Source organism: Triticum urartu, chromosome 5 (genome assembly GCF_003073215.2).
Source record: "Triticum urartu cultivar G1812 chromosome 5, Tu2.1, whole genome shotgun sequence".
NCBI lineage: Eukaryota > Viridiplantae > Streptophyta > Magnoliopsida > Poales > Poaceae > Triticum > Triticum urartu.
Genome location: NC_053026.1, coordinates 524635358 through 524658737, shown reverse-complemented (window position 1 = coordinate 524658737; position 23380 = coordinate 524635358). Strand labels below are relative to the sequence as shown.

Here is a 23380-nt window from a genome sequence, read left to right as displayed (position 1 = left end):
CCAAAGCACTCCTACGGTATCCGGGAGCTGCACAATCTCATGGTCTAAGGAAATGATACTTGACATTAGAAAAGCTTTAGCATACGAACTACACGATCTAGTGCTATGCTTAGGATTGGGTCTTGTCCATCACATCATTCTCCTAATGATGTGATCCCGTTATCAACGACATCCAATGTCCATGGTCAGGAAACCGTAACCATCTATTGATCAACGAACTAGTCAACTAGAGGCTTACTAGGGACATGGTGTTGTCTATGTATCCACACATGTATCTGAGTTTCCTATCAATACAATTCTAGCATGGATAATAAACGATTATCATGAACAAGGAAATATAATAATAATCAATTTATTATTGCCTCTAGGGCATATTTCCAACAGGGATGACTTCCGGGGCATCCCCAAGCTTTGGCTTTTAGGTGTCCTTAGATTATCTTGGGGGTGCCATGGGCATCCCCAAGCTTAGGCTCTTGCCACTCCTTGTTCCATAATCCATCAAATCTTTACCCAAAACTTGAAAACTTCACAACACAAAACTTAAAGTAGAAAATCTCGTGAGCTCCGTTAGCGAAAGAAAACAAAAGACCACTTCAAGGTACTGTAATGAACTCATTCTTTATTTATATTGGTGTTAAACCTACTGTATTCCAACTTCTCTATGGTTTATAAACTATTTTACAAGCCATAGATTCATCAAAATAAGCAAACAACACACGAAAAACAGAATCTGTCAAAAACAGAACAGTCTGTAGTAATCTGTAGCTAGCACAAGATCTGGACCCCCAAAAATTCTAAAATAAATTGCTGGACGTGAGGAATTTATCTATTAAACATCTTCAAAAATAATTAACTAAATATCACTTTCCAAATAAAAATGACAGCAGTTCTCGTGAGTGCTAAAGTTTCTGTTTTTTACAGCAAGTTCAACAAGACTTTCCCCAAGTCTTCCCAACGGTTGTACTTGGCACAAACACTAATTAAACACAAAAAACACAACCAAAACAGAGGCTAGATAATTTATTTATTACTAAACAGGAGCAAAAAGCAAGGAATAAAAATAAAATTGGGTTGCCTCCCAACAAGCGCTGCCGTTTAATGCCCCTAGCTAGGCATAACAAGCAAGAATAGATCTAGGTATTGCCATCTTTGGTAGGTAATCCATAAGTGGCTCTCATGATAGATTCATATGGAAATTTTATTTTATTTCTAGGGAAGTGTTCCATGCCCTTTTTTAATAGAAATTGAAATCTAATATTCCCTTCCTTCATATAAATAATTGCACCAACCGTTCTAAGGAAAGGTCTACCGAGAATAATACGGCAAGAAGGATTACAATCTATATCAAGAGCAGTAAAATCTATGGGCACATAATTCCTATTTGCAACAATAAGAACATCATTAATTCTTCCCGTAGGTTTATTATTATTGGAATCCGCAAGATGCAAGTTTAGAGAGCAATCATCAAAATCACAGAAATCTAGCAAATCACACAAAGTTTTGGGAATAGTAGAGACACTAGCACCCAAATCACACAAATCATAAAACTCATAATCTTTAATTTTAATTTTAATAGTAAGTTCCCACTCATCATAAAGTTCTCTAGGGATAGAAACTTTCAACTCAATTTTTTCTTCATAAGTTTGCATCAAGGCATCAACGATATGTTCGGTAAAGGCTTTATTTTGACTATAAGCATGAGGAGAATTTAACACGGATTGCAACAAGGAAATACAATAAAATAAAGAGCAATTTTCATAATTAAATTCCTTGAAATCCAATATAGTGGGTTTAGCAACATCTAAGGTTTTATTTCTTTTAATCCCACTTTTATCAATTTCATCATCAAGATCTAAATACTCCGAATTCTTAGAACGCCTTATAGGTAAGGGTGGATCATATTCAGTTTTATCAAGATTTATATTGCAAAACAAAGATTTAATAGGAGACACATCAATAACTTTTAGATCTTCATCTTGATTTTCATAGGAATTGGAAGAACACGCTTCAATAAAGGCATCTTTCATAGCACGCGTCCTAGCGGTTCTTTCCTTACACTCATCAATGGAAATTCTCATGGCTTTGAGAGACTCATTGATATCATGCTTAGGAGCAATAGATCTAAGCTTTAAAGAATCAACCTCAAGAGAAATTCTATCAACGTTCCTAGACAAATCATCAACTTTAAGCAATTTCTCTTCAAGCAAAGTATTAAAATTCTTTTGTGAATTCATAAGTTGTTTAAAACTACTCTCAAATTCAGAGGGCATCTTATTAAAATTTCCATAAGAGTTGTTGTAGGAATTTCCATAATTATTAGAAGGATTACTAGGATAAGGCCTAGGATTAAAATTGCCTCTATACGCGTTGTTACCAAAATTATTCCTACCAACAAAATTCACATCCATAGATTCATTATTATTCTCAATCAAAGTAGACAAAGGCATATCATTAGGATAACACTCTTAGTAGCAAATAATTTCATAAGTTCATCCATCTTTCCACTCAAAACATTAATTTCTTCTATCGCATGCACTTTCTTATTAGTGGATCTTTCAGTGTGCCATTGAGAATAATTAACCATAATATTATCTAGGAGTTTAGTAGAATCTCCTAAAGTGATTTCCATAAAAGTGCCTCCCGCGGCCGAATCTAAAAGATTTCTAGAAGCAAAATTCAATCCGGCATAAAAAATATGTATAATCATCCACAAATTCAAACCATGAGTAGGGCAATTACGTATCATTAATTTCATTCTCTCTCAAGCTTGTGCAACATGTTCATGATCAAGTTGCTTAAAATTCATAATATCGTTTCTAAGAGAGATGATCTTAGTGGGAGGAAAATACTTAGAGATAAAAGCATCTTTGCACTTGTTCCATGAATCAATACTATTTTTAGGCAAAGATGAAAACCAAGCTTTAGCACGATCTCTAAGCGAAAAAGGAAATAGCTTCAATTTAACAATATCATTATCGACATATTTCTTCTTTTGCATGTCACACAAATCAACGAAGCTATTCAGATGGGTAGCGGCATCTTCACTAGGAAGGCCGGAAAACGGATCTTTCATGACAAGATTCAACAAAGCAGCATTAATTTCACAAGATTCAGCATCGGTGAGAGGAGCAATCGGAGTGCTAAGGAAATCATTATTGTTGGTATTGGTGAAGTCACAAAATTTAGTATTATCTTGAGCCATCGCGACAAACAGGCAATCCAACACACGAGCAAACAAAAGGCAAACGGGCAAAAAGAGGCAAATAGAGAAAGAGAGGGAGGATAGAGAGAGAGGGCGAATAAAACAGCAAGGGTGAAGTGGGGGAGAGGAAAACGAGAGGCAAATGGCAAATAATGTAATGCGGGAGATAGGGATTGTGATGGGTACTTGGTATGTTGACTTCTGCGTAGACTCCCCGGCAACGACGCCAGAAATTCTTCTTGCTACCTCTTGAGCACTGCGTTGGATTTCCCCGAAGAGGAGAGGATGATGCAGCAAAGTAGCGTAAGTATTTCCCTCAGTTTTTGAGAACCAAGGTATCAATCCAGTATGAGGCTACGTGGGTCCCTTGTACCTACACAAAAACAATAGCTCAACGCAACCAACGCGCTTAGGGGTTGTCAATCCCTTCACAGTCACTTACGAAAGTGAGATCTGATAGAGATGATAAATAATATTTTTGGTATTTTTTGGTATAGAGATGCAAAGTGAAAAGTAAAAGGCAAAGTAAAAGCAAAGTAATAATAAAGTGATGGAGATTTATATGATGAGAAAGAGACCCGGGGGCCATAGGTTTCACTAGTGGCTTCTCTCAAGAGCATAAGTATTCTACGGCGGGTGAACAAATTACTGTTGAGCAATTGACAGAATTGAGCATAGTTATGAGAATATCTAGGTATGATCATGTATATAGGCATCACGTCCAAGACAAGTAGACCCGACTCCTGCCTGCATCTACTACTATTACTCCACTCATCGACCGCTATCCAGCATGCATCTAGAGTATTAAGTTAAAAATAGAGTAACGCCTTAAGCAAGATGACATGATGTAGAGGGATAGTTTCATGCAATATGATAAAAAAACCATCTTGTTATCCTCGATGGCAACAATACAATACGTGCATTGCTGCCCCTTCTATCACTGGGAAAGGACACCGCAAGATCGAACCCAAAGCTAAGCACTTCTCCCATGACAAGAAAAACCAATCTAGTAGGCCAAACCAAACTGATAATTCGAAGAGACTTGCAAAGATAACCAATCATACATAAAAGAATTCAGAGAAGATTCAAATATTATTCGTAGATAGACTGGATCATAAACCCACAATTCATCGGTCTCAACAAACACACTGCAAAAAGAAGATTACATCGAATAGATCTCCACGAGAGAGGGGGAGAAGATTGTATTGAGATCCAAAAAGAGAGAAGAAGCCATCTAGCTACTAACTATGGACCCGTAGGTCTGAAATAAACTACTCACACTTCATTGGATGGGCTTGGATGATGATGTAGAAGCCCTCCGTGATCGATGCCCCCTCCGACGGAGCTCCGGAACAGGCCCCAAGATGGGATCTCGTGGATACAGAAAGTTGCGGCGGTGGAATTAGGTTTTTGGCTCTGTCCCGATCGTTTGGGGTATGTAGGTATATATAGGATGAAGGAGTACGTCGGTGGAGCTTCAAGGGGCCCACGAGGCAGGGGGCGCGCCCTAGGGGGGGCACGCCCTCCACCCTCGTGACCGCTTCGTGGCTTTCTTGATGGAGGGTCCAAGTCTCCTGGGTCTTATCTGAAGAGAAAATCACGTTCCCGAAAGTTTCATTCTGTTTGGACTCCGTTTGATATTCTGTTTCTCCGAAACACTGAAATAGGAAAAAAAACAGCAATTCTGGGCTGGGCCTCCAGTTAATAGGTTAGTCCCAAAAATAATATAAAAGTGGAAAATAAAGCCCAATATGGTCCAAAACAATAGATAATATAGCATGGAGCAATCAAAAATTATAGATACGTTGGAGACGTGTCAACAGTCAGGGCCTTGGCAGCAGTTTCTATTTCGGCGGCCACTGGGGCTGCTAAGAGTACTGATGGTGGACCGGGCAAGAACACAGATAAACCAGAGGGCAAAAAACTTTCGAAGTGGGCAATTAAAAAGAAGAAGTTGCCTTGCTATAGGTGCGGTGAACCGGGTCACTTTGTGGCAGAATGTACTAATGAGCTTTGCGACTATTGCAACAGATCGCAGCATGTGACCGGGGATTGCCCACTCCTTTCTGGTCCCAAACCTAGTGTCAACATTTATGGTGTATGCTGCAAGGAGTTTATGTTCTTTGAGACACCGGAGATGGATCCTCTTCCGTGGATGGTTGAGAGATATTTCCCTGCAGTGGTCCGAGTAACTAACGGGCAGTTGACCGAAGCTCAGATTGTGAGGCAACTGCGTGACTTGGTACCAGGTAATCATCAGTGGCATCTGGAACCGCTGGAGGGACAGTCTTATAAGGTGGATTTTCCCACTAAGGAGGATCAGATGCACTTTCGTAATTGGGGTTTATGTAGGGTTTCAAGTACCAACATTATTATTGCCTTTGATGAGTGGAAGCCGGATGAACCAGAAGGTACACCTTTGGAGAAGGTGTGGGTACGTTTCTTTGGTGCACCACCAAAACTGATTAAGCACTTTTTGATTGCTTGGAGCTTGGGTTCTATGATTGGCAAGACAGAAAAAGTAGGCATGCCTTTCACTCGCGCAAACGGGGCCGTGAGGTTGTTGGTCGGTGTGCTAAGTGTTGAGTTTATACCAGATGTGGTTCGTTGGACACATGCTGGAGTCACATACGTTCTTGAGCTTGAGATTGAGGACACACCGGTTTCATAGGATGGGGATGAGACTCAGGACATGGACACAACTGAGGGAGGCGGAGCCTCCGGGGATCAAGATAAGGGGTCTGAGAATCCACCACAGGAGCCGGCAACGGGGCCTAGTGATAAGCCAGATAAGGCAGACAGCTCTGCCAAAGAGGTGACACCGTCTACTACTCCGATGAACACCCTTCGCTTTGGTTCGTTTGGAGCGATTTCGGCTCCTAGTCGGTTGTGGAGCACCAGGGGCGAGGCGGATGACCCGGCAGAACTGGAGCTCCCGCCGGTGCTAGTTCCTATATGTGAGGCGACAACGACACTTGAGGTTTCAGATTCTCAGCAGACACCACAGGGATCTTGTCACATTAACAGTGACCCTTTTAGGACGGGTTCCTCGCCAGGTGAGATGATGGACGCTGCCTGGCTGCTCGAGAGTGGGGGGGTCGTGGGCAGGAGGCTCACCACGCCCGCTCCCACGCGCCCGGCTCGAGCCCTTCGGGAGGGGCGTCATGACAGGAGGTCCGTCGCACCTCTCCTATCACGGCGGTCTCAGGTGACTTGGGAGTGAGGGCCGGGCAGGAGCCCCGGGCCTTAACTCCTACGGTGGACCACACCATGCTGGCTGGCCAGGGACCGCGACATAGTGTTGCCGAGGGGGGAAGCGGGACTACTGAGAAGGTAGCTCCACGGTCCTCTTCTCCCTTCACCACCGAGGGCAATGTCCACATGACCATGCCCTACCCTCCTTCACTGACGTTAGGGGCAGGGTGTGGGAGTCGGGACCATGCTTCTCGGGAGAGGACGGTGGACGAGCTTATTACCTTCGGCGGGATCGTGGATCCGGTGATGGCTGGCATGCGTGTCAGTAACCGGATCCAGGGTCAGCCGGATGCGGACGGCATGCAGCTAGCGCGTGCCAAGAGGGCAGCCATGCTTCGTCATGCCGAGGCTAATACAGGTACGCCTTTTGATAAAAGTTGTTCTTTTTTGCATTTCACTGAGAATGAAATAGTGGATAAGGCTAATGACTTAGGAATTTCTTTTGGATCCAATGAAACCGATGTTGCCAAATCCGTAAATGATCTTTTAGACTTGGAAGCGGAGAGGGCCTCCAAAATTATTCATAATCTTGCTTCCATCAAACCCTTGAATGATGATGAAATTAACAACCTAGGAATGGTTGATCTCGCAAATATTTGTAACAACCTATTGCCTGATACGGAGGCCGAAGATGAGGAGGGTGCTACCTCGTGAGCACTGCGTTGGATTTCCCCAAAAAGGAGAGGATGATGCAGCAAAGTAGCGCAAGTATTTCCCTCAGTTTTTGAGAACCAAGGTATCAATCCAGTAGGAGGCTACGCGCGAGTCCCTCATACCTACACAAAAACAATAGCTCAACGCAACAAACGCGCTTAGGGGTTGTCAATCCCTTCACGGTCACTTACGAAAGTGAGATCTGATAGAGATGATAAATAATATTTTTGGTATTTTTGGTATAGAGATGCAAGTGAAAAGTAAAAGGAAAAGTACAAAAGCAAAGCAATAATAAAGTGATGGAGATTGATATGATGAGAAAGAGACCCGGGGGCCATAGGTTTCGCTAGTGGCTTCTCTCAAGAACATAAGTATTCTACGGTGGGTGGACAAATTATTGTTGAGCAATTGACAGAATTGAGCATAGTTATGAGAATATCTAGGTATGATCATGTATATAGGCATCACGCCCGAGACAAGTAGACCGACTCCTGCCTGCATCTACTACTATTACTCCACTCATCGACCGCTATCCAGCATGCATCTACAGTATTAAGTTAAAAACAGAGTGACGCCTTAAGCAAGATGACATGATGTAGAGGGATAGTTTCATGCAATATGATAAAAACCCCATCTTGTTATCCTCTATGGCAACAATACAATATGTGCCTTGCTGCCCCTTCTGTCACTGGGAAAGGACACCGCAAGATCAAACCCAAAGCTAGGCACTTCTCCCATGGCAAGAAAAACCAATCTAGTAGGCCAAACCAAACTTATAATTCGAATAGACTTGCAAAGATAACCAATCATACATAAAATAATTCAGAGAAGATTCAAATATTATTCATAGATAGACTGGATCATAAACCCACAATTCATCAGTCTCAACAAACACACCGCAAAAAGAAGATTACATCGAATAGATCTCCACGAGAGAGGGGGAGAACATTGTATTGAGATCCAAAAAGAGAGAAGAAGCCATCTAGCTACTAACTATGGACCCGTAGGTCTGAAATAAACTACTCACACTTCATCGGAGGGGCTTGGATGATGATGTAGAAGCCCTCCGTGATCGATGCCCCCTCCGGCGGAGCTCCGGAACAGGCCCCAAGATGGGATCTCGTGGATACAGAAAGTTGCGGCGGTGGAATTAGGTTTTTGGCTCCATATCTAATCGTTTGGGGTGTGTGGGTATATATAGGAGGAAGAAGTACGTCGGCGGAGCAACAGGGGGCCCACGAGGGTGGAGGGCGCGCCCCCCTACCTCATGGCCTCCTGTTAATTGGCTTGACGTAGGGTCCAAGTCTCCTGAGTTGTATTCGGTGAGAAAATCACGTTCCCGAAGGTTTCATTCCGTTTGGACTCCGTTTGATATTCCTTTTCTTTGAAACCCTAAAACAGGAAAAAAAACAGCAATTCTGGGCTGGGACTCCGGTTAATAGGTTAGTCCCAAAATAATATAAAAGTGGATAATAAAGCCCAATAATGTCCAAAACAGTAGATAATATAGCATGGAGCAATCAAAAATTACAGATACGTTGGAGACGTATCAAGCATCCCCAAGCTTAATTCCTGCTCGTCCTCGAGTAGGTAAATGATAAAAATAGAATTTTTGATGCGGCGCATAATTTTAGTGTAATTCTTCTTAATTGTGGTATGAATATTCAGATCTGAAAGATTCAAGATAAAAGTTCATATTGACATAAAAATGTTAATACTTCAAGCATACTAACTAAGCAATTATGTCTTCTCAAAATAACATGGCCAAAGAAAGTTCATCCCTACAAAATCATATGGTTTAGTCATGTTTCATTTTCGTCACACAAGAATGCCATCATCATGCACAACCCCGAAGACAAGCCAAGCAATTGTTTCATACTTTAGTAATCTCAAACCTATAAAATTTCACGCAATATATGAGCGCGAGCCATGGACATAGCACTATGGGTGGAATAGAATATAATGGAGGGGGGTTATGTGGAGAAGACAAAAAAGGAGAAAGTCTCACATCAATGAGGCTAATCAATGGGCTATGGAGATGCCCACCGATTGATGTTAATGCAAGGAGTAGGGATTGCCATGCAACGGATGCACTAGAGCTATAAATGTATGAAAGCTCAACAAAAGAAACTAGTGGGTGTGCATCCAACTTGCTTGCTCACGAAGACCTAGGGCACTTGAGGAGGCCCATTGTTGGAATATACAAGCCAAGTTCTATAATGAAAAATTCCCACTAGTATATGAAAGTGATAACATGAGAGACTCTCTACTATGAAGACCATGGTGCTACTTTGAAGCACAAGTGTGGTAAAAGGATAGCAACATTGTCCCTTCTCTCTTTTTCTCTCATTTTTTGGGCCTTCTCTCTTTATATATATATATATATATATATATATATATTCCTCACTTGGGACAATGCTCTAGAAAATGATGATCATCACACTTCTATTTATTTACAACTCGATACTAGAACAAAGATGACTCTATATGAATGCCTCCGGCGGCGTACCGGGATATGCAATGAACCAAGAGTGACATGTATGAAAGAATTATGAACGGTGGCTTTTCCACAAATACTATGTCAACTACATGATCATGCTAAGCAATATGACAATGATGAATGTGTCATGATGAACGGAATGACGGAAAGTTGCATGGCAATATATCTCGGAATGTCTATGGAAATGCCATAATAGGTAGGTATGGTGGCTGTTTTGAGGAAGATATAAGGAGGTTTATGTGTGAAAGAGTGTATCATATCACGGGGTTTGGATGCACCTGCGAAGTTTGCGCCAACTCTCAATGTGAGGAAGGGCAATGCACGGTACCGAAGAGGCTAGCAAGGATGGAAGGGTGAGAGTGCGTATAATCCATGCACTCAATATTAGTCATAAAGAACTCACATACTTATTGCAACTCTACAAGTCATCAAAAACCTCGGTACTACGCGCATGCTCCTAGGGGGATAGATTGGTAGGACAAGACCATCGCTCGCCCCCGACCGCCACTCATAAGGAAGACAAACAAATAACACCTCATGTTTCAAATTTGTTGCATAAAGTTTACCATACGTGCATGCTATGGGACTTTCAAAACTAAACACAAGTATTTCTCAATTTCACAACTACTCAACTAGCATGACTTTTATATTATTACCTCCATATCTCAAAACAATCATCAATCATCAAACTTTTCTTAGTATTCAACACACTCATAAGAAAGTTTAATTATTAATCTTGCATACCAAGCATATTAGGATTTTAAAAAAATTACCATGCTATTAAGACTCTCAAAATAATCTAAGTGAAGCATGAGAGATCAATAGTTTCTATAAAACAAATCCACCACCGTGCTCTAAAAGATATAAGTGAAGCGCTAGAGCAAAATTATAAAGCTCAAAAGATATAAGTGAAGCACATAGAGTATTCTATCAAATTCCAATCATGTATGGCTCTCTAAAAAGGTGTGTACAGCAAGGATGATTGTGGTAAACTAACAAGCAAAGACTCAAATAATACAAGACGCTCCAAGCAAAACACATATCATGTGGTGAATAAAAATATAGCTCCAAGTAAAGTTACCGATAGAAGTAGACGAAAGAGGGGATGCCTTCCGGGGCATCCCCAAGATTTGGCTTTTAGGTGTCCTTAGATTATCTTGGGGGTGCCATGGGCATCCCCAAGCTTAGGCTCTTTCCAATCCTTGTTCCATAATCCATCAAATCTTTACCCAAAACTTGAAAACTTCACAACACAAAACTTAAAGTAGAAAATCTCGTGAGCTCCGTTAGCGAAAGAAAAAACAAAAGACCACTTCAAGGTACTGTAATTAAATCATTATTTATTTATATGGGTGTTATACCTACTGTATTCCAACTTCTCTATGGTTCATAAACTATTTTACTAGCCATAGATTCATCAAAATAAGCAAACAACACACAAAAAACAGAATCTGTTAAAAACAGAACAGTCTGTAGTAATTTGTAGCTAGCGCAAGATCTGGAACCCCAAAAATTCTAAAATAAATTTCTGGACGTGAGGAATTTATCTATTAATCATCTTCAAAAAGAATTAACTAAATAGCACTCTCCAAATAAAAATTACAGCAGTTCTCGTGAGCGCTAAAGTTTCTGTTTTTTACAGCAAGTTCAACAAGATTTTCCCCACGTCTTCCCAACGGTTCTACTTGGCACAAACACTAATTGAAAACAAAAAAACACAACCAAAACAGAGGCTAAATAATTTATTTATTACTAAACAGGAGCAAAAAGCAAGGAATAAAAATAAAATTGGGTTGCCTCCCAACAAGCGCTATCGTTTAACGCCGCTAGCTAGGCATAACAAGCAAGAATAGGTCTAGATATTGCCATCTTTGGTAGGCAATCAATAAGTGTCTCTCATGATAGATTCATATGGTAATTTTATTTTCTTTATAGGGAAGTGTTCCATGCCCTTTTTTAATGGAAATTGAAATATAATATTCCCTTCCTTCATATCAATAATTGCACCAACCGTTCTAAGGAAAGGTCTACCAAGAATAATAGGGCAAGAAGGATTGCAATCTATATAAAGAACGATAAAATCTACGAGCACATAATTCCTATTTGCAACAATAAGAACATCATTAATTCTTACCATAGGTTTCTTAATAGTGGAATCCGCAAGATGCAAGTTTAGAGAGCAATCATCAAAATCACGGAAATCTAGCAAATCACACAAAGTTTTGGGAATAGTAGAGACACTAGCACCCAAATCACACAAAGCATAAAACTCATAATCTTTAATTTTAATTTTAATAGTAGGTTCCCACTCATCATAAAGTTTTCTAGGGATAGAAACTTTCAACTCAAGTTTTTCTTCATAAGATTGCATCAAGGCAACAACGATATGTTCGGTAAAGGCTTTATTTTGGCTATAAGCATGAGGAGAATTTAGCACGGATTGCAACAAGGGAATACAATCAATCAAAGAGCAATTTTCATAATTAAATTCCTTGAAATCCAATATAGTGGGTTTAGCATCATCTAGGGTTTTATTTCTTTTAATCCCACTTTTATAAATTTCACCATCAAGATCTAAATACTTCGAATTTTTAGAACGCCTTCTAGGTAAAGGTGGATCATATTCAGTCCCATCATTATCAAGATTAATATTGCAAAACAAATATTTAATAGGGGACACATCAATAACTTTTAGATCTTCATCATTATTTTCATAGGAACTAGAAGAACACGCTTTAATAAAGGCATCTTTCATAGCACGCGTGCTAGCGGTTCTTTCCTTGCACTCATCAATGGAAATTCTCATGGCTTTGAGAGACTCATTGATATCATTATTAGGAGGAATAGGTCTAATCTTTAAAGAATCAACATCAAGAGAAATTCTATCAACGTTCCTAGCCAAATCATCAATCTTAAGCAATTTTTCTTCAATCATAGCATTAAAATTCTTTTGCGAAGAAATAAATTATTTAATATTATATTCAAAATCAGAGGGCATGTTATTATAATTTCCATAAGAATTGTTGTAGGAATTACCATAATTATTAGAGGGATTACTAGGATAAGGCCTAGGATTGAAATTTCCTCTATACGCGTTGTTACCAAAATTGTTCCTACCAACAAAATTCACATCCATAGATTCATTATTATTCTCAATCAAAGTAGACAAAATAATATCATTAGGATCAGAAGAAACACTCTTAGTAGCAAATAATTTCATAAGTTCATCCATCTTTCCACTCAAAACATTAATTTCTTCTATCGCATGCACTTTTTTATTAGTGGATCTTTCAGTGTGCCATTGAGAATAATTAACCATAATATTATCTAGGAGTTTAGTAGCATCTCCTAAAGTGATTTCCATAAAAGTGCCTCCCGCGGCCGAATCTAAAAGATTTCTAGAAGCAAAATTCAATCCGGCATAAAAAATTTGTATAATCATCCACAAATTCAAACCATGAGTAGGGCAATTACGTATCATTAATTTCATTCTCTCCCAAGCTTGTGCAACATGTTCATGATCAAGTTGCTTAAAATTCATAATATCATTTCTAAGAGAGATGATCTTAGCGGGAGGAAAATACTTAGAGATAAAAGCATCTTTGCACTTGTTCCATGAATCAATACTATTTTTAGGCAAAGATGAAAACCAAGCTTTAGCACGATCTCTAAGCGAAAAAGGAAATAGCTTCAATTTAACAATATCATTATCGACATATTTCTTCCTTTGCATGTCACACAAATCAACGAAGCTATTCAGATGGGTAGCGGCATCTTCACTAGGAAGGCCGGAAAACGGATCTTTCATGACAAGATTCAGCAAAGCAGCATTAATTTCACAAGATTCAGCATCGGTGAGAGGAGCAATCGGAGTGCTAAGGAAATCATTATTGTTGGTATTGGTGAAGTCACACAATTTAGTATTATCTTGAGCCATCGCGACAAACAAGCAATCCAACGCACGAGCAAACAAAAGGCAAATGGGCAAAAAGAGGCAAATAGAGAAAGAGAGGGAGGATAGAGAGATAGGGAGAATAAAACGGCAAGGGTGAAGTGGGGGAGAGGAAAACGAGAGGCAAATGGCAAATAATGTAATGCGGGAGATAGGGATTGTGATGGGTACTTGGTATGTTGACTTTTGCGCAGACTCCCCGGCAACGGCGCCAGAAATTTTTCTTGCTACCTCTTGAGCACTACGTTGGATTTCCCCGAAGAGGAGAGGATGATGCAGCAAAGTGGCGTAAGTATTTCCCTCAGTTTTTGAGAACCAAGGTATCAATCCAGTATGAGGCTACGTGTGGGTCCCTTGTACCTACACAAAAACAATAGCTCAACACAACCAACGCGCTTAGGGGTTGTCAATCCCTTCACGGTCACTTACGAAAGTGAGATCTGATAGAGATGATAAATAATATTTTTGGTATTTTGGTATAGAGATGCAAAGTGAAAAGTAAAAGGCAAAGTAAAAGCAAAGCAATAATAAAGTGATGGAGATTTATATGATGAGAAAGAGACCCGGGGCCATAGGTTTCACTAGTGGCTTCTCTCAAGAGCATAAGTATTCTACGGTGGGTGAACAAATTACTGTTGAGCAATTGACAGAATTGAGCATAGTTATGAGAATATCTAGGTATGATCATGTATATAGGCATCACGTCCGAGACAAGTAGACTGACTCCTGCCTGCATCTACTACTATTACTCCACTCATCGACCGCTATCCAGCATGCATCTAGAGTATTAAGTTAAAAATAGAGTAACGCCTTAAGCAAGATGACATGATGTAGAGGGATAGTTTCATGCAATATGATAAAAAAACCATCTTGTTATCCTCGATGGCAACAATAGAATACGTGCATTGCTGCCCCTTCTGTCACTGGGAAAGGACACCGCAAGAGCGAACCCAAAGCTAAGCACTTCTCCCATGGCAAGAAAAACCAATCTAGTAGGCCAAACCAAACTGATAATTCGAAGAGACTTGCAAAGATAACCAATCATACATAAAAGAATTCAGAGAAGATTCAAATATTATTCATAGATAGATTGGATCATAAACCCACAATTCATCGGTCTCAACAAACACACCGCAAAAAGAAGATTACATCGAATAGATCTCCATGAGAGAGGGGGTGAACATTGTATTGAGATCCAAAAAGATAGAAGGAGCCATCTAGCTACTAACTATGGACCCGTAGGTCTGAAATAAACTACTCACGCTTCATCGGAGGTGCTTGGATGATGATGTAGAAGCCCTCCGTAATCGATGCCCCCTCCGGCGGAGCTCCGGAACAGGCCCCAAGATGGGATCTCATGGATACAGAAAGTTGCAGCGGTGGAATTAGGTTTTTGGCTCTGTATCTGATCGTTTGGGGGTACGTGGGTATATATAGGAGGAAGAAGTATGTCGGTGGAGCAACAGGGGGCCCACGAGGGTGGAGGGCGCGCGCCCCTACCTCGTGGCCTCCTGTTAATTGGCTTGACGTAGGGTCCAAGTCTCCTGAGTTGTATTCGGTGAGAAAATAACATTCCCGAAGGTTTCATTCCGTTTGGACTCCGTTTGATATTCCTTTTCTTCGAAACCCTAAAACAGGCAAAAACAGCAATTCTGGGCTGGGCCTCCGGTTAATAGGTTAGTCCCAAAAATAATATAAAAGTGGATAATAAAGCCCAATAATGTCCAAAACAGTAGATAATATAGCATGGAGCAATCAAAAATTATAGATACGTTGGAGACGTATCAGAGGGGTCGGAGACTACTGACATAGTACAGCCTCTCATGATGGAGGGCGCGGTTTCTGTCGTAGCCGATCCTACTCTCCCATAGGGTGTTGGGGAAAAGCCCAAACGATCCTGGAAGCGGAAAATTTATCCTACCTCGGCGATACGTAGAAGTACTCGAGTTAATCTTAAGAAAAAATTTCGTGATGACTTATGAAGGGACTCTTTTGGAATAGCAGAGGTCTAGCTGACTTGGCTAAACAAAGGTTCTTAGCGGAGACAACGATAGAAAAACATCTGGAATTTATTGCACTGTTGGAGACAGGACGCAATAATTTTACTTAACAATTTCTTCAAAATCTATCCAATGGTATCTATTTTGACTGGCACATCTTACCTCCTAGAGGAAGATCCGGTGGGATTTTGCTAGGAGTGTGGTGTGAGACGCTTGAGGTACTTAATGTGGTCCAGGGGGACTTTTCGGTTAAGTTTAGGGTGAGATCAAAACTAGACGGGTTTCGGTGGTCTCTTGTTGCTCTTTACGGGGCAGCACAACCTGAATTCAAACCAGACTTTTTAACTGATTTAGTGCGGATTTGTGGAAATGAAAATCTGCCAATCCTTGTGGGGAGATTTTAATATTATCAGGAGGAGAGATGAAAAGAATAATGACAATTTTGATGGTCGTTGGTCTATGATGTTTAACATGATTATCGAGAGTCTTAATTTGAGAGAAATTGAACTCACTGGTAGACAGTTTACATGGGCCAACTCGTTACCCATTCCGACTTATGAAAAGTTGGATAGGGTGCTTGCGAGTGTGGAGTGGGAACAAAAATATCATTTGGTGTCGGTTCATGCGATGCAGAGAGCGATCTCAGATCATACACCATTATTTTTAGACTCGGGTGAGGCTACCCATGTGGCAAACAAAAATGTTTTCTCCTTCGAACAAAGCTGGTTTGAGAGAGAAGGATTTTTGGAACTCATTGCACGCGAATGGGCTAAGCCGATTAGTGGAAGGACGCATGTTGAGAGATGGCAAAACAAGATTAGACATCTCCGACAGTTCTTGAGAGGTTGAGCCAGAAATGAGAGTGGGATTTACAAACACGAAAGAGAGTGTCTTACCAAATTAATTGAGGCACTTGACTTAAAGGCTGAAGCCACTCTTCTTTCGGTTAATGAGCAAACATCCAAGTCTGAAGCTGAGCAAGGCCTACGAGCTCTGTTGAGAGAAGAGGAGCTCAAGTGGGCATTGCGTGCTAAAACACTTTAGGTTGTCCAAGGGGACGATAATACACAATTCTTCCATATGGTTGCAAATGGCAAACATAGAAAGAAGAAGATTATCCAGCTTGAACAGGGCGAGGGGACACTTGTGGGGCACGAAAATCTGAAAGCATATATCTCTAATTATTATAAGCAACTTTTTGGACCCCCTCTAATACAAGCAAGGTGGCACTGGATGAATCCAGGCTTGAGGACATACCTCAATTACAGGCAGCGGAGAATGACTTCTTCTCTGCCCCGTTTACTGAAAAAGAGGTTATTCAGGCAATTACACAAATGAAACCGAATAAAGCACCGGGACCAGATGGGTTTCCTGCTGAATTCTATAAGAAATGTTGGCATATTATTAAAGATGATCTTATGCCTATGTTTCATGATTTCTTCAACGGTCACTTGGAGTTGTTCCATCTCAACTTTGGTACGATAACGCTTCTACCAAAGAAAGAGGAGGCAATTCGGATAGAACAATTCAGGCCCATTTGTTTGCTAAATGTGAGTTTCAAAATTTTTACAAAGGTTGGAACCAATAGATTGACACAAATTGCTCAACATGTGGTCCAACCAAATCAAACAGCGTTTATGTCAGGGCGACACATACTAGAAGGGGTGGTCGTCTTGCATGAAACGATTCACGAGATCCACTCGAAGAAACTAGATGGGGTTATCTTCAAAGTGGATTTTGAAAAGGCATATGATAAAGTCAAGTGGCCTTTTCTTCAGCGGGCAATGCGCATGAAGGGCTTTAGTGAAACCTGGAGGCACCAAGTAGATACCCAAGTCCAGAAAGGTAGTGTAGGAGTCAAGGTGAATGATGACATAGGTCATTATTTCCAGACTCATAAGGGGCTGAGACAAGGGGATTCCATGTCTCCTCTTCTATTTAATATTGTGGCTGACATGCTAGCCGTCCTTATTGGCAGGGCCAAACAGCATGGCCATGTAGAAGGCTTAGTTCCTCATCTAGTCGATGGAGGGGTATCCATTCTACAATATGCGGACGACAATATTCTATTCATGGAACATGATATGGCTAAGGCACGTAATATGAAACTCATCTTATGTCTCTTCGAACAACTGTCAGGATTAAAAATTAATTTTCATAAGAGCGAGTCATTCTGCTTTGGGAAGGCCAAAGACGAGGAACACACTTCTAGACAATTGTTCGGATGTGAATTAGGTGCTTTACCATTCAATTACTTGGGCATACCAATTCATCACCGTAAACTATCCAATAAAGAATGCAAGTGTATTGAAGAACGAATTTAAAAGAAACTAAGTTGCTGGAAAGGCAAGCTTATGTCATATGGAGGTCGGCTAGTCCTGATTAATTCGGTACCGACTAGTATGCCGATGTTTCTTCTTTCGTTCTTCAAAATTCCGAAAGGAGTCCGGAAGCGTCTTGATTTCTTTAGATCTCGTTTCTTTTGGCAGTCCGATGAGGCCAAGAGGAAATACCATCTTGCGCGATGGGATATTCTCTGCCGACCTAAATACCAAAGGGGTCTCGGTATTGAGAATTTAGAGATTAAGAATAAATGCCTTGTGAGCAAATGGCTTTACAGGCTAGAGACAGAGCCGGAGGGTATGTGGTCACAAATCTTGCGAAATAAGTATCTACAATCCAAAATATTAGCCCAGGTTACCATGAGACCAACTGATTCGCCATTCTGGAAAGGACTTATGCGAACGAATGACTTGTTCTTTGGTAGGGTCAAATTCTTGGTTGGCAATGGGATGTCCACAAGATTTTGGGAGGACACTTGGTTAGGATACACGCCTCTGGCCGTCCAATACCCCACCCTTTATAATCTTGCGCAACGTAAGGAAGATTACTAGGCACAATTCTTCAAATTATTCCCCTGAATATCCAGTTTCGACGTGCGTTAGTTGGTGAGCGATGGAATGCCTGGATGCACTTGGTTCGGAGATTGATAGAAGTTCAACTCTCTGACCAGCCGGATTCGATACAATGGAAGTTAGATAAGAACGGGATCTTTACGGTGAAATCTTTCTACTTGGATTTGATTAATTCTGGCCCAATCTCAAGATCACTACACATCTGGAGGGTTAAGGTTCCTTTGCGGATTAAAATATTTATGTGGTTTGTCCACAAGCAAATGATACTCACAAAGGATAACTTAATTAAAAGGCGATGGGTAGGGAGTTCACGGTGCTGTTTTTGTGATCATGATGAAACAATACAACACTTATTTCTTGAATGCCCACTTGCCAAATTACTTTGGAGAACGATTCATATAGCTTTCAACATTACTCCTCCAGTCGATATTGCGTCGTTGTTTGGGACGTGGTTAGCTGGGGTTGAACAGATTACTGCGGCTCGTATTCGGATTGGAATATGTGCGCTATTATGGGCTATATGGAACTGCAGGAATGATATGATCTTTAAAAGACAACACTCTTTAACTTTCTTGCAAGTTATCTTCAGAGCTACAGCTTGGATACATGTGTGGTCCTTACTCACTCCTATGGACTCCAGAGAGCCTTTGGTTACTGGGTACAACCAATGGGAGATGGTAGCTCGGGCTATATTCAACCGGTTCGGATGGCGCTCGCATAACAGGATAGGAGTCTAGGGAGCTTAATTATCCTACATATTACCATATCGGCTGGTGTCAGCATGTAATTTTCTTATTTGCTTTGCTCCGTTTGCGAGCTATTTGGACCTTTTTTGTCGCTACTTTGTGGATTCTTAATAAAATGGTTGCATGCATCTTCATAATGCAGAGGCCGGGGGCTTGCCTCCATTTCCAAAAAAAATCATCAATAGTGACGCCACTTGGTGGTGCATTCCGCACTTGCTCCAAGCATCTGGCCCAACGACCGCTAGCTTTGTTGATGGTCTCCCAACGGCCTTGAAGGCCCTTCAAGCTCCGGCTTGATGGGAATGGCATCATTTAATGAAATTTGTCTTTGATCCTTTTCCAATAGTTGTCATAGGTTTGATCCTTTGCCAGCAATGGAGTCAAGAGAGATGTTTTCCCATGCTTTAACATCCTCCGTCTCCGTGTAGTTACCGTTCCTCCCCACCCTAGCATCATAGTCGGCCTCCTCGATCTCTTGCACTTCATCATCATCTTCATTCTCATCATTCACCTCCGCGTCGACCTCGACGTATGATGCATCGAAATCGCCAAGGGGGGCACTCAAATTCACCGTGCTCTCGGCCAACATCTCTGTATATGTGTAGGACACATTTTGGCTACAAAAATCAATGGCCAAAGCTCAAGCAAGTATTCCAAACGGCCGAAGCATAGATGAACGGAGCAAAGCAAGCAAAAGAAAAAGATTACCTCCCGGCCATTTCATCGAACATGTTTAGGGCGTGGCTGGCCGCTTTGCCGTCAATGTGGATGACGGGGTCGGCCGAAGGCGGAGGAGGAGCCCGACCCCTTGCCGTGATCGCCTTCGTTAAGATTGTTTTTTTTTTCATGGGATCATTAAGACTTGAAGCAAACATCCGGGTTGCCCCACAAACATTCAGAAACTTCTCATCATCGGACAAGGCACCATCCCAACAGGGGTGTTAAGCACTGAAAAATTTGGAAGTTCAGCAACGAAGGGAACGGTCGGGGTGGGTGTATATGGTCACACCTCGCTGCCGGCGTTGTCATCGTTCACCGGAGTTAATTCCGGCATGAGTGCAGGTGCAGTCTGACTCCCTAATGTTCAACGCTTCATTTACTAAAATATGACAACTAGAAAATAAAGCGATATAAACATGGGACTTCCATATGCCAAAACTAACCTTCCAATTTGATGAAGCACACGATAGGGAAATAAAAACTCTGAACAATGCCAAGCAAAACCAAATCGTAATTAATTGGTGACAATGCAGGGCTTTAAATACACATCGCCCTGAGCCTTTAAATGGTGGCCATGTACCTCTTCACTTGCAACGCGAGTGTGTTCATGCATTCACTAACACAACAACCAAAGCATTATCCCACTCCTGCCACCACCATATGCCAATACAAAGGTCTTGGAATTTTGTGAATTACACTAGTTCATAGCCAGTTTGATTTGATGCGTTGCTAGAGTGGGTGGTTGCCTAACCGTATCGATTGTTCTCATAGTTTAGGATCCGATTCGATCGCATGTTCATTTGGGCTTTTAGGATTTGTTCACATTGTGGTGGTTCTATGCCGTTTTCTAATTATTATTTTTAGTTTTGTACTTTTGTTTGTTGTTGATAAGACTATCATCTTAGCGAGTTCATTCCGAGATGCCAGACTACCTCAAAATGTTCGCAAGTGGTTGGAGTTGAAACTCGGGCAATACTAGGCATTGGAGGCATACAGGGGGATCTATGAGCAGTTAAGGGAAATGCAACTTTGGTTGAGATCATTGGATCGTTATGCCATGTGCACCAAGGAACAGTTCCGAAGTCGATACAGTCCCCACGAAGAACAGAACCAAGTTGGAATGGGAACTCGGTATGATTCATTACAACGGGCAAAGCCCCTCAATCATCTATTGAGGCAGGATATTCTGCATCCGATCCAAGTACAAGCCGTCCACAGTGTCAGACCTTCTTTTCTTTTCTTTTAGTGAAAAAAAGTTGGACTGCAGTGGCCTTGGGCCGTAAGTGTGTGTGCGCTTGTAGCCCATCTAGGTGAGGCAGATGTCCCAGCCTAGTTCAGGAGAGAACGGCATGAATGAGGAAGTGGCATTCTGAATATCACCTCTCTGTCTCTCTCTCTCTCTCTCTGTCTCTCTCTCTCTCTCTCTCTCTCTCTCTGTGTTTCTCACCTTCTTCCTCAAACTCACCCCCTCACGTGTGATATGCACAGATGCTTTAGAAAAACTTTCGTTAAAGAAACTTGCAGACAACTCTCACCACCTTTTGTTTAGCCAGCGGTGCATCCCACGAGTGAAAAAACAGTAGACCATCACCTTTGATTGATTAAGATTCAGTCGGAACAATCACATGGAGGACAACTTATCCAGCAACTGCAAGGGCTCTGTTACTGACAGAAACCTCAGACTGCCGCTCCCAAAATTCAGAAAAACTTTCGCATGACATTGCCGCTCCCAAACCTCAGACTGCCTTATACCATTTTCTTTCAACAGTTCGACAACAGACATTGATATCTAAGACCCCAACTTCTGACAAAAATACAAAGTCCCACTGTACTAACATAACCAAAAGCAACCGCTGACAATAGAAAAAATCCCAACAAAAAAAACTCAACACAACCAAGAGCAACTGCCGACAGAGGATGACCAGAACACTGAATTTTACTGACACCTCCAACAATTGCTGCCAAAGAAAAAAATGGTCAAAATCTGTGCAGATCACAACAAGGAATCGGATCCAGAACCAGAATAAGAAAATGTAGAATCTTATCCATGAACTGATTAAGATTCAGATAATGGGCAAGTCAGGAAAACCATGGGAAATGGTAGACAAGTGAGAACAATCATGGGATATGATGCATAATAGTACGTACTTAAGACTTGAAACAAACACAAAGACACTACAGATTTCAGGATTCCGCTACAAAAATTCAAAGACTTCGCATCAGAAGATAAGCAGTAGGAGTAGGAGTAGTACAAATAACCAATATACTGAAACTTCCCAACATCAGAATCTCCAACAATCGCTACCAGAAAGGGAGAAGACGTAGACTGTCACTCCAAACTTTCACGTCACATCAACAGGAATAAATTGCAGAAAGCAAACAAACAAATTGGAGTAGTCTGCAAATATGTCTTGTACCATGATTTTAGAACGCTACAATACTATCACTGCAAATATGCAAAAACTAGGGTGCTTTACAGGGTGGACTTAAGCCGTAGTTCCTCCAATAATTTCGTAAACAAAGCCTAGGATTTATAGTTCTTCTTTACACATATATATTTCCTTGATTTCATAATTTAAAAAATAATATATTTTTTAGATCTCCTAAATTAATTATTTATGTGTTGAAACTGCCGACGTATGTGCAAAACAATCATCATGTTGTCTCATGGAGAATCATAATTAAAATAGTCACCTGTTGACCACATCTATAGTTCAGTGCTTTATTGACTATATTGTGCAAATATAACAACTAGAAAATAAAGTGATGTAAACATGGGACTCCTATATGCCAAAACTAGCCTTCCAATTTGAAGGAGCACATTATAGGAAAGCACATCATGAAAACTCCGGACGATGCCATGCAAAACAAAATCTCAATCATTCGGTGACGCTGCTAAGTTTTAAATAACCATCGACCATAGCCTTTAAATGGTATGTGTCCCTCTTCACTTGCAACACGACTACGTGCACGCATTCACTAACACAACAACCAAAGCAGCATCCCACTCCCACCACCACCATATGCCAATATAAAGGTATTGGGAGTTTGCGATTTACACTAATCCATAGCCGGTTTCATTTCAGAAGTTGCTAGAGTGGGTAGGCTGCCTAATCATATCGAATGGTCTCATAGTTTAGGCTCTGATTTGATCGCGTGTTCACTTGGTTTTTAGGATTTGTTAATGATCAGTGTTTTATTTGTGGTGGTCCTAAGTCCTTATCTATTTATTTAGTTAGTTAAGACCATCATCTGATGACTTCATTTGAGATGTACGTTGGACTACCTCAAACGGCCGAAAGTGATTGGAGTTGGAACTTGGGCAAAACTAGGCATTGGAGGCATACAGGACGATCTATGAGCAATTTTACTATACCCCACAAGGTTAAAGGTACTTCAGTTAACTGGCAGTTGGCGACCGATAGTCGTAAGATCC

General features: G+C 41.1%; 1 protein-coding gene across 1 annotated transcript; it reads right to left on the bottom strand.

Moving 5' to 3' along the window:
- Positions 1-19149: 19149 nt before the first annotated feature.
- LOC125556571 lies at positions 19150-21636 on the bottom strand. Its single transcript, XM_048719276.1, has 2 exons — positions 19933-21636; positions 19150-19841 (listed from the first exon to the last, which is right to left on the bottom strand). The coding sequence occupies exons 1-2, from the start codon at positions 20097-20099 to the stop codon at positions 19574-19576; spliced, it is 435 nt and encodes a 144-aa protein (XP_048575233.1). The 5' UTR covers positions 20100-21636; the 3' UTR covers positions 19150-19573.
- Between the last annotated feature and the right edge of the window lie 1744 nt (positions 21637-23380).

Coding starts and splice junctions, on each gene's coding strand:
- LOC125556571 (XM_048719276.1), bottom strand. CDS start 20,099: ATGTTTGCTTCAAGTCTTAATGATCCCATGAAAAAAAAAACAATCTTA. Junction 19,842..19,932: donor TTCGATGAAATGGCCGGGAG/GTAATCTTTTTC, acceptor TGATTTTTGTAG/CCAAAATGTGTCCTACACAT.